This window comes from Desmodus rotundus, chromosome 7 (assembly GCF_022682495.2).
Source record: "Desmodus rotundus isolate HL8 chromosome 7, HLdesRot8A.1, whole genome shotgun sequence".
NCBI lineage: Eukaryota > Metazoa > Chordata > Mammalia > Chiroptera > Phyllostomidae > Desmodus > Desmodus rotundus.
In genome coordinates this window covers 94447434-94463142 of record NC_071393.1, presented here as the reverse complement: position 1 = coordinate 94463142, position 15709 = coordinate 94447434, and the positions used below count along the sequence as shown (strand labels likewise).

The following is a 15709-nucleotide window of genomic DNA, read 5'->3' as shown; positions in this document are numbered from 1 at the left end:
TCAACATATGAGATCCTAGACACTATAATCTCTGACCACCTCCCAGGATCACTAGGCTCCCTTCAGGCTTTCTGCGCTCCCTCCGCGCTAGCGCTCGTTCTTCCACTTTCCCCACTAAACCTACTCGTATCTGCTAGGGCGCTTTCGCACATGCTGTCCCCATCTGGAAGGCGCTTCCCTCTCTTTTATTTAACTCCTACTTATTCAACTCCTCAGATGAAGCATAAATCAATAGGACAACCTTCCACAACTTCTCTGACAGTCAAATTCTTCTATAAGCTCTTCTCGCCCCGTGTTTTCCTCTTTGGTATTACTGTACTTACATTCACCGCAGCACTTTTACACTTGTTTGCATAACTACTCGATTAATGTGTTTTCTTTGCTAGACTGGTAGTTCCACGGGACAGGAACTGTATCTGTCAGTCTCCTCGTCTGCAAAGCAGGTGTCTCCACACTTAGAACGCATCATTAACAGGATTGAATCAACATCCACTCCTGCGCCGAGCGCGTTACACTGGCGTCGCGCGTTGTATACGTCACTTCCTCCCGGAAGACTCTGGATAAACCACTCAGGTTCCTGTCACTTCTCAGAATCCTTCGGTGGTAGCCATGGCTCTGCCGCCGTTCTTCGCCCCAGGTCGCCCCGGCCCACCACCTCCGCAGCCGCTGCCTCCCGCTCCCTTCGGCTGTCCTCCACCGCCGCTGCCCTCCCCCGCTTTCCCGCCGCCTCTTCCCCAGCGGCCCGGCCCCTTTCCGGGGGCCTCCGCTCCCTTCCTCCAGCCCCCGCTGGCTCTGCAGCCCCGGGCCCCTGGGGAAGCCTCCCGTGGCGGTGGCGGCGCCTTCTACCCGGTGCCTCCACCGCCGCTGCCTCCGCCGCCTCCCCAGTGCCGGCCCTTCCCGGGGATCGATGCCGGCGAGCGCCCGCGGCCGCCGCCTCCAGGCCCCGGGCCGCCCTGGAGCCCGCGCTGGCCTGATGCGCCGCCGCCCGACGTACTTGGAGACGCGTCCCTGCAGCGCTTGCGCGACCGGCAGTGGCTGGAGGCGGTATTCGGGACCCCTCGGCGGACCGGTTGTCCCGTGCCCCCGCGCGCACCCGGCGGGCCCAACCTGGGCGAAGTGCGTGCGCGGTTACGCGGGGCTCTGCGCCTGGTGCGGCGGCTGCGAGACCTGGGCCAAGCCCTGCGCGAGGCCGAGGCGGACGGCGCGGCCTGGGCGCTGCTGCACGCCCAAGCAGCTCCGCTGCGCGCGGAACTGTCTGAGCGACTGCAGTCGCTGACCCAGGCAGCCTATGTGGGCGAGGCACGGCGGAAGCTGGAGAGGGTCCGGCGCCGCCGGCTGCGGCTTCGCGAGAGGGCCAGGGAACGCGAGGCCGAGCGGGAGGCGGAGGCTACTCGAGCTGCGGAGCGCGAGCAGGAGATTGACCGCTGGAGAGTCAAGTGTGTGCAGGAGGTGGAGGAGAAGAAGCGGGTAAGAGCAGCGGTTGCGCATGGGAGTAAGGATAGTGGTGTTTGGAACGTGAAGGGTCATGAGGCTTTGCGCTGCCATTTCCCAGGGCGAAGCCTTTTTCCTCATTCGTAAAATTAAAAAATAGCTTGCCTTTCCGACCTCGTATCTCCGTAGCGATTACGTGTTAATGGTGTATAGTACACAACACAATGCTCGAGGTGCACTGCAAAGCCCTGTGAACAAAGTAGATTACTCAGTGGCATTGCAGGGATGACAGAACTGCGCCAACGTTGTGACATCCTGACACCAACATTCAAGACTAACAAGCCTATGGGACCCACGTGATTTTAAGAATACAAACTATAGAGCACGGGCCTTTTTCTCAAGGAACATGTACCCTAATTGGTTGATGGGTCAATAGTGATGATTTCCCCAGGATACCTGTGTTTACAAGTTCTAAATCACACATGCTGAGGTTCAACAATGGTATTTTTCAGCACTTATATATATATATATATATATATATATATATATATAGTAGGCACTGTGCTAAACGTTACATACACCAGATCTTGAAAACTTGTAACAACCCTGAGAGGTAGGTGGTATTGGGTTGGCCAAAAAATTCGTTTAGTTTTTTTCCGTGAAATAAAGAACACATACTTCATTTTCACTAATAACTTTATTGATTGGGATATTTTGAGTATGTCAACTATCTCCTGTGTGGTAGAACATTGACTGTTCTCAGTTAATTTCTTGAGTTGATCGCCAAAACTTCAACTGGTCTACCAATTGTGGAGCATCGACCACCAAGAAATACAGCGTGAAACTTCACAAACCACTTTTGACAGGTTCCATCAGTCACAGCACCTTCTCCATACACTGCACAGATCTTTTTTTTTTTTTTTTGGCATTTCAGTTGCCTTTTTACCTTTTTTGAAATAATAAAGCATAATATATTGAAAATGTAGCACATTTTCTTCCATCTTCAATATTAAAATGATGACACAAAAATTCACCAATTTTGATTTTTTTTTTAATGAACTCTAATATGACAGCTGTCACATGTATACAGTCTAACAACAGGGGTGTCAAACTCGTTTTCAGCTGGGGTCACATCAGCCTTGCAGTTGCCTTCAAAGGGCCGAATGTAATTTTAGGACTCTATAAATGTAACTACTCCTTAACAGTTAAGAGAGGGCTCGGCACTGCCGCCGGGTGGAAACAAGGTGCCATGCCGTATAAAACAAGGTGGAGGCCCGCAGGCCTTGTGTTTGCCGCCTGTGGTCTAACAAAACTGTTTCGAATGAAGTTAAAGACAACTAAGCACTACTAGAACCATTTTACAGAAAAAAACCAAACGAACATTTTGGCCAACCCAATATTATCCCAATTTTACAGACTAGGAAATTAAGGCATAGGGAGGTTAACCTGCCAACAATCACACAACTGGTTTGTGGCAGTTTCACTCCTGATTTGAGCCCGGGTCATGTGATTCCAAAGCCTGTTGACCTCAAACTCCTAAGTGGGGGGGCCAGGGTGAAACTGAAAATTGGTCGAATAGTTGTTTAAGACATTGTCATTACTTTTGACAAAGACAAAGTACCATCCTGCACTAGGCACTCTAGGCACTCGGCACCGTCCTCCACTCTCCACACCGTCCTCCACTCTCCCCTACCAGCTAGTGTTTCCTCCTCCTCCTGGTGCCTGTTACTGCCCTGGAGTATGATGTAACTCTCCCTCTGAAGTGTATGGATGGCCAGCTTTGTCTTCAAGCTCCAAAGAAACCAGTGCTTTTAAGAAGAATACTTGGAGGCAAGGCTTTAATCTAAGGGAGTTTGAGTCAGTTCAGACATTTAATAAGGGCCCCTTATGTACCAGGCCCAGTGCTGGGGGCTGGGGAGAGAGATAAATAGGACATAATGCTTGTCCTTGAGGGGCTTAGAGCCCCATGGGGGTCATGTCTGTATTGCATTCTGTGTTAAGATTTCAACGGCAGGTGCTATAACAGCCCAGAAAAGGAATATCTAATCCTTTGGGGAAGGTATCAGGGAAGGCTTAGATGATAAAGTGACAGTTGAACTTGAGTCTTGAAGGAAATGTCAACGCCAAGTGAGAGCAAGGGGTGCGGCGGAGGGAGTAGTGTACAGAGAACAGAGAAACAGCACGGTATAGCTGAAACGGTGGGATCACAGGCGCTGAGTTGCCCGATGGGAAAGAGCTTTAGGTGAAAGATCCTCCCCACCACCTATGGTGGGGGTGTTGGAGACAGAGTCCCTTGAGTGGTGGCTTGAGGAGCCAGAATTACTTAGTGTACATGCGAATCAACTTAAGAAAAGTAGGCTAGGGTCTTCAGATGTTTGAAAGGCTGTCATGTCGAAGAGGTCTGTGGCAGGGGAGTTTTTCAGGTCGTCACTGAGCAGTGTAGAGTGCTGGGCCCTTCCAACCCCATTCGTCATTTTCCCTGCTAGCCTCTGTCTTAGTGTCCATGTGTCTGCATTTGTGTGTGTGTGTGTCTGTCTGTCTGTCTGCATTTTTAACAAGAGCCTCAACTTAACAAGGTAAGTTGAATGCGGATGTTCCTTGGGCCAGACTTTGAGAGACTCTGAGGAAGAAACAAAGACCATCGCCTACTTGGAAGCTGCAGAGAGGGTAGTCCTTTGACCGGACCGGTAGAGGGGTGTTTTGTGCACGGCCCAGGAACTTGGGATGTAGATCCTATATAGTCCTTCTTTTTTTTTAAGACTTTATTTATTTATTTTTAGATAGAGGGGAAAGGAAGGAGAAGGAGAGGGAGAGAAACATCAGTGTGTGGTTGCCTCTCGCATGCCCCCTACTGGGGACCTGGGCCACCACCCAGGCATATACCCTAACTGGGAATGGAAACCCATGACCCTTTGTTTAGCAGGCCAGCATTCAATCCACTGAGCCACACCAGCCAGGCCAGTAGAGTCCTTTTTAACACTGGGACTACCTGATCCTCTAAAATGTCACTGCTAGGCAGCTGTTCTCATGTGCTCTCTATCTCCTCCAGGAGCAGGAACTTAAAGCTGCTGCTGATGGTGTCTTATCTGAAGTGAGGAAAAAACAAGCAGACACCAAAAGAATGGTGGACATTCTTCGGGCCTTGGAGAAATTGAGGAAACTCAGGAAAGAGGCTGCGGCAAGGAAAGGTAACCGTGGCTTTACATACCAGCTTGCATTTCTTCCTTTGTTCCCCTGTTCCTTCCCTTTCTTTACCATAGTGCTTGCCCTCCCCCCAAATTTTGAAGGAAAATGCGTAATACTTCATTATTGTCCCCCAGTAGGGTAACAGCATATCAGCAGTACTCAGAAGCTTTGAAGTAGGAAGCCTCAGAAGGTGTTTGGCTCTTGGCAGCCGAGGTTGGAAAGAGAGGCCGGTGTGGGAACCCGCTGCACCGGCTTCCCCTTGACTCACCACTCCCACCCCAGGCAGTCCTGGCCGCGCTTTTCCCAGTCAGGTTGCCAAGGCTGATCAGCGTTCCCCACGTGCCAAGGGAAAAGCTGTCCTGTCCTAGTCTTACTTGAGGCTTCAGAAGGTGTTGAAAACTTTGTATGTTCCTTCAGATACATTTCAAACCTGAAACATGGATATTTGAAGAGGTGTGAATGGTTGGACTGGGCAGGGCGTGAGTGCCCCGCAGACTGCATGGGCCCCCCCACCCCCTTTATCTGCATGTCACCTTTGGACTCAGGAAACCTCAGTGGACCCCTCTTGCCTCTAGAGTTCCCCAGTTGTGCCCTCCATTTGCCTGTGCCGATCCTCACCCTTGCTCATCTATTTGGCTGGAGGGCCCCCAGCCCCATCTTTGCTATTTTAAGCTCTCTCTATCCTTCAACACCAAATTTAGACACAGCATCCACCATCCTTTTCTGCTCTGGGCTGAGGTGACCTCCTGCTCCTTCCCACTTGAACCTAGTTCGTGCCACATGCTGCCTTATTTAGTAGGTTGTAAGCCATTGGCATTCACCAGGGATATGTGAGAGTACACAAACACCACACTATCAAATAAACTCCTCTGTGTGGTTTAAACTGTAAGTGAAAACTGTGATTCGCACCCTTAATAAAGTTGGGTTGGGTTTTGACCATTGTACATCTAGCCAGGTTCGTTCACTTCCTAAGTGATGGGCTTCTGCCTGCCAGCCTTTAGAGTGGCTGATTCGGATTCAGGCCTCAGAATCAGATGATGCTGTCGGGCACCCGTGCATCCTCTGCTGTGAATCGTCGAGTCTGCGTCTGCTGTGTCTGTGCGTGTCTCTTCCGTATGAGACTACACAACCTGAGGGTTGCTGCCTCGTGTTTCCCTGCTCCGTGAGGCGAGGGCCAGTGATATTTTGCCAAGTGAGTTCACCAGCATAATTTCTTACTATTAGTCTCCCTCTCTTTGGCCCAAAGTAAAGGAAATTTTAGGAGGAATTATGCTCTACAACAACAAGCAGGCTCTGTGGCGTTAGCTGACTTGGGTGTGAGAGTATTTGGTGACCAGCAACTGCCGCACTGTGTGCTTTAAAAGACAACAAGAAGCTTTCTAACTTCTCTTTTCAGAGTGTATGTACCTCCGGGTAAGTGCTGAGAGAATGAGGCTGGGTGTGTAAGTAGGGCCACATCACTAAGTATCTTATGGACCGGGCTAGACTTCTCCCCTGTGCTTAGAGCTGAGGGGAACCACTGCGAGGTTTTGAGCAGTGTGTGAGATGGTGACAAAGATCAGGGCCGGCGGAGCAGAGAAAGGTCGGGAACATCTCGCAAGAGAGGCGGGTAAGGCTGTTGTAGTGTGGGCAGGGATGGTGTGGGAGGGTGAGCTAAGGGCCAGGTGGTGAGTTGGAGAAAAGTAAACAGATTTAAGAGATATGAATAAAGTAGAGAGTGTGTGTGTACATATAAATAAGTAACTTGGGGAACTCCGCATGTGGGAGCTGAAGGGAAAAAAAATGACTTCCAATTCTAGCTTAATCTACTGAGTGAGTAGAATTGACCATTCTAATTGACCAGGAAAACAGGAGGAGAGTGGGCTTTGGGTTAACGAGTTCAGTTGGGGACCTCTTGAGTTTGAGGTGGCAATGGGACATCCTGGATAAGGGCTCATCAGCCTGTAAACAGACTGAAAGGAGGGTGTGCAGTGAGGAATGAGAGCCAAAAAGACAAAATCCAGGGGAATGTTAAAATCAAGATGAATAAAGAGGATGCCACAAAGAGATCGAGGGAGGTCAGAGAGAGGAGGAAAAGGTAGACCTGCTGCCTCCTTCTGCAAAGTGGCAAATGCTTGGAGAGATTGTGCAGTCTTGGCTTGTTTACTTAAACTGTGTGCCTTGGTTTCCTCACCTGTAGGAAGGGAACGGTGATGGTGCCTGCCCATGGCTGGCTGTGATGATTAGGTTAGGAAACATGAGTAAAGTACTTGAAACGGTCCTGGCACGTAGAAAATGCCGTATACGTGTTCCATCTCATTTTTATTATTGAGGGATAAACAGCAACATCCATGGGAATTAGCACCCAGCAGGTCAGTAGTGACCTGTGCCTAGGGGCTTTCCAGCAGGCTGGAAAGAGCCTGACTAGAGTGGATTAAAGAGGGAGTGGGGCAGTAGACAAGCAAACAGGGAGTTCGGCTTATGAAGGCTTGCCTGTGGACAAAGGAGGGGGCAAGGTCAGCACCCGGCAGTGTGTGTATGTGTGCGGGGTGGGAGAGGGAGGTATCTTAGGGTCTTGGGAAGGACTTGCATGTTTCAGTGCTGAGCCAAGGAGTGATCAGAGGGAGAAGGGTCAAAGAGGAGCAGAGGAATAGTTGATGGCTCAAGATCTTGCAGGAAGTGAGATTCGGATCCCAGGCGGAGGGATTAACTTAACTGGGGAAGGACCCATCTTCCACTGGAATGAAAATGAGGGAGACAAGGATGGGTAGTAATGTGGATGAGTGAAATCGGGGGCAGGAAGTTAAGAGATTTTCCAGCCTGGTGGCCTGTCTTCTGTGGGAAGTAGGTTAGATGGTTTGCTCTGAGAGTCAGTAGAGAAGCAGGGCTTTCAGAGAGCTTTGCACTGGCTGCTGTGAGGAATGAGTGACAGCCACACAGAGGCTTGCAGGGAGGTGCCTTGGTAGCTATACACTGGCGCCTGGTCACATGATCAGATGGCTTCTTCCAGAAGAACTCTGCAGCTGGCACGTGAGCATGGAGCACTGTGCTGCTGGTATGTTGCTTTGTGGGTGACCACAAGTTTTGGTGAGATAGAAAATTGTCAGAGAAGAGAATAATCGGGTTTCAGATTTCAGGGAGGGGGGAGTTTTTTCTGGTTATGCCAAGGTCCGGAGACTGGATGAGGCCCTAAGGTTTGGGTAGCAGGAGGGGAATAAAGGCGGCTGGTACCTAGGAGCTGCAGGAACTACAGGAGTAAGTGGTGGAGGTGGAGGAGATCTAGACCATGTCAGCACATGGAGTGAAGAGGAAGATTGAGCAAGGAGTGCCATTTCCAAGTGAATGTGTCAAGTTAACCAGGAGTGATCCATGGAAGGTGGAAGGAGGTATGGGTGGGGGGCGCAGGCCTGGCAGCCCGAGACGGGAGCAGGCCGCAGCTCCTCCTGTGGTCTGGAGCACTTCGGGGCTGATGGAGTATCTGCGTATTTCCAACAGACGGACAGATTTTACTAGTTGCAACAGAGACTATATGACCCACAAGCCTAAAATATTGACTATGTAGCCATTTACAGAAAAAGTTTGCTAATCCTTGTTTAGGTAAAGAAACTAAAACCATGAAATTATTACAGACAACATAGTGACAGCTTAAATTTCTCTGTGCATAAGAATTTTGTGTGTATTTTGTACTTGGAAAATAAGAGCCCAGCAACTTAGTAGAAGATGGAGTTGAGTTTTACATTTCCATCTCCAGTCGGGGATGAGTGAACAGGAACCTGGTCAAGCAGAGCAGGCATGAGAACAGGATCTGGAGAAATCTTAGCCTCGGGGGAGAGCGCATATCAGCCAAAATCGGAAATGTAGTGCCCAAACCCTGTTGAACATCATTTATTAAATAAATCAATATTTACCACTTTCTTTGTGTTAGGTACTGAGTAAATGTGTGACTTTTTAAAGAAACAGTTTAGTAGTATACTGAGGTCTCAGGTAGTCTTGAAAGTATTCGTGAAATTACATTATACAAATAATCCATACAAAGGAAAAAGGTAACATGCCCAAGGGTGTTCATTATAGCATTATATGATAACAGGACCTTTGGAACAGCCTCAGTGTGCAGGAGGAAGGAGCTTATTAAGTAAATTATGGTAGATACACTGATTTGGTGAAATAGGGTAGAGCCATTAAATAATTTTACAGAGGGGGAGAGAATGTAGGAACTGACCTGGCGATGTGGAAATGACACACACGGTATGTCAACTCCGTGAAGTTGCTCATCTGTGGGCAAAAAGGCTGAAGGATCAACGTGGGGGAATAAAAATGGTTGATCATGTCCGTGGGATTAGGATTCTTTTTCTTCCATGCGTCCGGCATTGTTAAACTGCTCCCATAATAAATACAGTTTCCTTTAAAGTCTTCAAGGATGAGCAGGACGGACCACACTTCCATCACTCGAGGGCAAACCACCGAGCAGCTTCAGCAGCTGTTCTATCACAGGGCTGTTACGGTGGTGAGCACACAACTGTGATCTGCTCGAGTATTCGTTTAAAATTTTCCTTATGAGATTTTATGAAAAATTTCATACGTGCACAAAAATAGCACACCTAAATAAAATACCCATCATCAATTATGCCATTATCCTATAGAATTAGTAATAATTCTTGGATATCACCCAGTAACTAGCCTGAAACGTTCCCAGTCGTGGCTCTAGCTGGCTATACGATAGCCCGACCTCACAGATGAATCAGGGTGACTAACCATCCCAGGTCTCCGAGGACACTGGGTTCTAAATGCTACCGGGCAGCCTGAAACAATCGGTCACCCTTCTCTCGGCAGCAGACCCTGAGGTCCTCGTGTTTGGTTAGGGTATTTCCTCCTCAGCAACCACGCACGCTCCCAGACCCTCACACTCAGAAGGGGAGTTGTTTATTAGCTGTGGGAGTAGGGAGCCCACTCTCCAACTGCAGGGTCAGAGCCGCTAGAAACACACAAAACCAAAGGTTACGTGGTACGCTCCGGAGAGAGGACTTAGAGAAAAGAGAAAGTCAGGGTAGGGTCCCATTGACTGGAGACTCGGGATCAGATTGACCCTTGAAGACTGGTTAGAATTTACAAATTCACACTATCAGCAGGACTTTGAGTCTGCCCCTTAGAACGCAGATTTGAGGGTAAGAAGAAGTTGTAACTGAAATGCTGTTTGGATCTTTTGCCCAGGGGTCTGTCCTCCAGCCTCAGCAGATGAGACTTTTGAGCATCATCTTCAGCGACTGCGAAAACTCATTAAAAAACGCTCTGAAGTGTACGAAGCCGAAGAGAGAGCCCTGAGAGTTATGTTGGAAGGAGAACAAGAGGAAGAGAGGAAAAGAGAACTAGAAAAGAAACAGAGGAAAGATAAAGAGAAAATTCTACAGCAGAAGCATGAAATTGAGTCCAAGTTATTTGGGGATCCAGGTAAGTTCCTCTGTCACCAGTGGAGAAAAGGAAAATACTAGATTGACTTTTTCCTCATGGGCGACCTCAACCTAAGCTAAGCGGTGGTAGGCAACAGTGACACCTGCAGGGTCTGAAATTCCAGACTAATCCTGGAAGTCATGGATAAAGATGGAACACATTTGATCATATTGTCATCAAAGGCCCAGTTATCTTGCAGGATGATGTGGTACTGTGCCTTTTCTTTTTCAGATGAGTTCCCACTCGCTCACCTCTTGCAGCCTTTCCGACAGTATTACCTCCAAGCTGAGCACTCCCTGCCGGCGCTCATCCAGATAAGGTTAGAGGGGCCTCTCCGTGACGCCTGTGTCTGGTTTTTTCAAGTTTCTTTCGGGTCTATATGAAGCTTCCAAGTTTCAGGGATGCCACAAACATCTTGCTTAGTCTTAGTTCATCCTTGAAAAGTATATAGATATCCCTATTTTAACAGGTGAAGAAACACACTCAGGTTGTGACCTGCCCTTTGGCATTCTTCCAGGCTGTGCTGTTGACTCAGAGCATTTCTTTTTCTCGTTCTCTTTTGCTGCTAAGTAGACCCTCCCTGTATACTTGCCTGTGGAGACTGTTTAAGAGCCACACTGCTGACCTGTGAGTTCTTACAGGTCAGAGACAGGAGAGCTGGGAACGAGAGTCTTATCTGCACGTGCAGTAACTGCGGAGCTAAACTGTGCACCTCTCTGGGTCTCACTTTCCTCACCTGTAAAATGAAAATGGTGGACTAGAAGGTGGCCTTCAAACTTTGGCAGTAATACTCTGTCCAGATGCAGCCTGTGGACAGATCAGTTCGTAGAATAGTTAGAACGAATGAATGGGTCCTCCGGCAGCTTATACCTGTCATTGATGGGAAGCACTGTGTTGTTTCTCGACCCCTCAAGGCGTCTACTTGGGGCTTCAGGGTCTTCAAATCCTCGTTTGAAAATCACTGACCTAAGTGATCTCTGAGGTTCCTTCCAAAGCTTTCACAATGCTCTTTTGCATACCAAGTTTGCGTTTTGGGAAAAGTGTATGTGTTTCTGGCTAACATACATGTTTTAGCTTGTAAACATAAGTACAGTCAATTCTTGCTGCTCACAGTAGCTGTATTCCACAAAGCACAAACACTGAAGTAGAGGACACTGAGCTGCTGCTCTCAACGGAAATGCAGGGCTAGGTTTGGTGAGCCTCTGGCCACAACATTTTCATCAGCTGATGAATACATAACGTTGTTTTAGGTATATTTTTAAAAAGATTATTTATGTATTTTTAGAGAGAGGGGAAGGGAGGCAGAAAGAGGGAGAGAAACATTGATGTGAGAGAGAAACATCCGTCAGTTGCCTCTCACACGCCCCCAACTGGGGACCTGGCCTGCAACCCAGGCATGTGCCCTGACTGGGAGTCAAACCAGCAACCTTATGGTTCACAGGCCGGCGCTCAGTCCACTGAGCCACAGCAACCAGGGCCGTGTGTGTATTTTTAAAGACACCTCATTTAACATTTCTTGCTGATGGACTGACATGAAACTCATGGCTAACAGCATAACTTATGCCTGAATGTAGCTTATCTAACATCCTTATATTCTCCATAAGGCGTATCACAGCCTTCTCAAGCCAGCTAGCACTTCAATACTGTACTTGGGGGGCATTTTAAATAGCAAAATTACCAATAAAAAGCAGGAAAATGCAAAAAAAAAAAATCCCCACAGGGCACTAAATAGACTCCAGACAGGACACTTGTCTACAATGTGAGAGCTAAAACAAGACAGCAGAGAGTCACTTTGTCTGGCCTCAGCAGGATGTGCCTGTCGGTGACCCAGGTTTTTCACTGCTCTGTGCCTATTGGCAAGTGACCACAAAGCTCCACAAGTCATGATTTTGGGGTTACAACTAAATTTGAGTGAATAGGCAGATTTATGAACATGGAATCTGCAAATAATTAGGATTGACTGTGTATTAATTATTTGGTTATCTATAAGATTGTAAGTTCTTTGGAGTTTTTTCCTTTTATATGCATATTTAAGAATTACAGTCTTTTGCATAATTCCTAGTAATCTAGTTCTTTTTGTGGACTAGTACGTCAGTCATTCATTGAAAAGGTAAGTCCCGAAATAGAATACTTAGTTGTGGAACATCTTGCTTGGACTAACAGAAATAAATAGTTGTTCTACAATGTTCTTATTAAGGCATGACTGGGATCAGTACCTGGTGCCCTCCGATCATCCTAAAGGCAGCTCCGTTCCCCAAGGATGGGTCCTCCCCCCGCTCCCCAGCAACGACATCTGGGCCACCGCCGTAAAGCTGCAGTAGTAAGGACGCTGCAAGAGTGTGGACCAGGCAACGCTCTTTCCAGCTCTAAGTATTAGTGATGCTGCCATCTTCTTGTGCTATAGACTGAACATCAACCTGTGACTCCGCATGGTGTGGCCCTACCCAGAAGTTACATTTTCCTTCTGTGCTCTGTCCTGGCCAGTGGTGCTTCTTGAATCGGGAGATTAATATGGTCCTTTAGGAAAGGACCTAGGTAAACTGGGGCTGTGACCACATGCCTTGGTTCACTGAATTTGCCTCTGTTTTGAGGGGCTTGGTCCAGAGTGACTTGTTAGTTCACTAAACTTCCTTGAGTGGTGATGGGTGAGTACACACCATACACTCAACACAGGTATGCACGGGGTAGTGTGGCAGCCCCTCCCCCAGTACTGAGTGTGAAGGCATGCTCGATGCAAACCTCCTTACCCTTCCTATCCAAATAGCCCTCTGACTTCCAGAAAGTAGGGTCAAAATGCTTTATTTTCGGTTTTGCGGATCCAACTTTCAGTGCACCTCGAGAGGCTGCAGGCTGCAGGCTGGGCTGGCAGAGAAGCTGGCGGCTGAGTCAGGTAGTCCCATGGAGAAGTAGGAACCCCAGCACAGCACCCAAATTTGCATGGTGTCTCAGTGGATGATGGCTGCCTTTCCCCCGTGTTGGAAGGATCCTAATGAAAGGAACTGCTTTTTAAGTTCCTAGAGGTCTAGTTCAAAATTCCCAAGGATAGAAATGTATTTCCCAATGGGGGTGAGACCTTGACCTCATGCACTCAGTAGGAGCTGGTATAGCTACAGACTTTTCTTAGGAACTCAAGCTCCAAAAATGTCCATGTATTCAATAGTTAAAGCTAAGGGAAAAGCAAATAAAAATAATGCAGTTTATTTTTTTGTGTTCATTAATAAATGCTCTTGTGCCTGGAGTTGATCAATGATATAACATGTCAGTTCTTTGTTTTGTTTTATTTTGCCTTTTGTCACTTACTGTTATTTATATTTACAAAAAGCTAAATAAAGTCATTTTTAGTTTTTAGTTTAAGCCTTTGCCCCCAGTTTGTTAACTTCCAAATCACTACACACACTTTCATGTTGATGAAACACATTTTTCACTCCAAAATTCAAAATTTGTCACATAGACCTTTTGCCACAGTGGCGTCTCCAACACCAAACTTTGTGGAATCCAACTCTGGATAGACAGGAAAGGACACCATCAACTTTGGAAATGATGTCGTGTAGTTGGAAGCTGTTGGGTGCAAGACACTGTCACCTTTGTCCCTTTCTGTTGCTTAATTTGCCCTGTGCATGTATGTAGTGTGCGTGACATGGTTAAGGGGGTGTGAGAGCCAGCTCTCCTCCCAAGTGTGTGTCTAAGCCCATAAACCTGGAAATCGGATGTGATTAGCCTCACCTAACCTTTCGTTGTAACTCTCCCCCATTTGCTCTCTGGCGAGGTGCGGGAAAAGTAGAAATAAAAGAGAACTTAACTTGTGTGTTTGGCGTCCAGACAGCCTTGCCAGGGAGTGTGAAGCAGAGTCTCAGGAAAACTCAGGCAGCACAACCCAAGGAGGAAGCATCTAACACCATTCTCCCTTTCCTCTGGCAGCTTTTGCAAAGTTTTAATAAAGTGAGTGTTGTTTTTGTCTGGTTTTTGTTTTTTAAGTTTTCTTGGTTTGTTGCCTTGTTTAGTGGTGTCGGCAGCAACCACTGCTACTTCGTGGGTTTAGAAAGACAGACGTGGTGGTGTCTAACAATTATACGTCTGAGAATATGGACAGCGCCCATCTAATCTTATCCCTCAGTCTTTTAAAATAAGTGGGGAATGTCAAACATCAAAAGTAAAGAGAATAATACAATTTTTTCCATGCACCCATCATCACGCTTAAAATGATGGTCAACTCACGGGCAGTCTTGTGTCATCTGTATCCCTAGCACTCACTCTAGATTATTTTGAAGCAAATGGCAGACATCATATTACTTCATAGTTTTCCAACATATAGCTCTAAATGGTATTTTAAAATTTTAACCACAGTGCCCTGTCACACCTAACAAAATTAATCAACTCCTTAGTAACATCCAAATTCCAGTCGGTGTTCGGATTTTCTTAGGTCATAAACGTGAGTTTTATACTTCGTTCAAATCAAGACCTAGATGCAGTGTCTGCATTGCTGGTTGATGTGTCTGTCAAGTTTCTGATAACCTACAGGTCCTGCTTACTCCTGGGCTCTCCGCACTCTCTCTCCCGTGTAATGTATTACTTGAAAAAATCAGGACTGAAGACTTCCCAGTCGGGATCTTGCTAATTGCATGCATGTGACAGCGTGTTCCTCTTTTCCGTATTTCTTACAATTTAGTGGTTAGACAGAGCTATACTCTCTGATATGGGAGCCGTGTGTGGCTATTGTGCACCTGAAATGGAAAGTTTGAATTGAAATTCAGTTTGAATCGAGATGTACGATTACATCTGTGGCTCCCATTTCTGTTGGACAGTGCTGATCTCGAGACTTGATCACATTTAGGTTGGAATTTTCGGCTGAGACTATTTCACAGACCTGGTGTGTGCTCCAGGAGGACTGATGTCTGGTTGCCTCTTTGTGACCTTAGCAGCCATTGACAGTCAAGGTCTAGATGTGTTCATCTGCAAAATAGTGATGGTTTAGCTCTGCCACTCTTTCTTCATTAGCTGGAATACTTCTAAAAAAAAATGTGCTTTCATCAACTGTTTTTTTACCCTGGGGTACCATTTCTATTACAAAAGCAAGAGATAAATATGTAATTTCCTTGATTTCCTAATTTTCAGAATAATGGTTTCACATTTAAAGGTGAGCTGTGAACTTTGTGTTTAAGTATTAGAATGAACTCAGATCTAAACATTTGTCTTTCAGCCCATTTTATTGTTTTATTGATTGTGTCCCCTTTAGCAGGGGGAGCCTCTTAACTCAGCGCCTGCGTTCCCAGTCAGTCCCACTATTCTCCATATGTATTTTTCACACTTCCTGTCCCCAGCCTGGAAGCTGTCATTTCCCCAATGACCCCAGGTCCCTCTTCAGCGGAGAAGGTGTGCATAGGCCACAGTCTGCGTGGTAGGGGTGCCCGTCACTGTTGCTGATCATTGCTAATCAGTCCTTTTGTTGTTAGAACTAAGAGCTACAGTTCCGTTGAGCCTCCAGCCCTTCTCTAAATTGTGTTTTTTACATCCACACATAAATGTTCTATATATTAAACATAAATTAACAAAAATAGAGAAACTCACTCAAAGGCCAACCAGAAATGTGTTGCTTCAACATGTCCTATGTGCAAGAATATTGTTTATCTGATGTCCCAGTGGAGGAGACCCTGGATTTGTGAGAAACTTT

General features: G+C 47.0%; 1 protein-coding gene across 1 annotated transcript; it reads left to right on the top strand.

Moving 5' to 3' along the window:
- Positions 1–564: 564 nt before the first annotated feature.
- On the top strand, positions 565–13389 carry PDCD7 (programmed cell death 7). The gene is made up of 5 exons (XM_053928798.1): positions 565–1467; positions 4481–4619; positions 9805–10041; positions 10273–10360; positions 12239–13389. The coding sequence occupies exons 1-5, from the start codon at positions 610–612 to the stop codon at positions 12360–12362; spliced, it is 1446 nt and encodes a 481-aa protein (XP_053784773.1). The 5' UTR covers positions 565–609; the 3' UTR covers positions 12363–13389.
- Positions 13390–15709: the final 2320 nt, after the last annotated feature.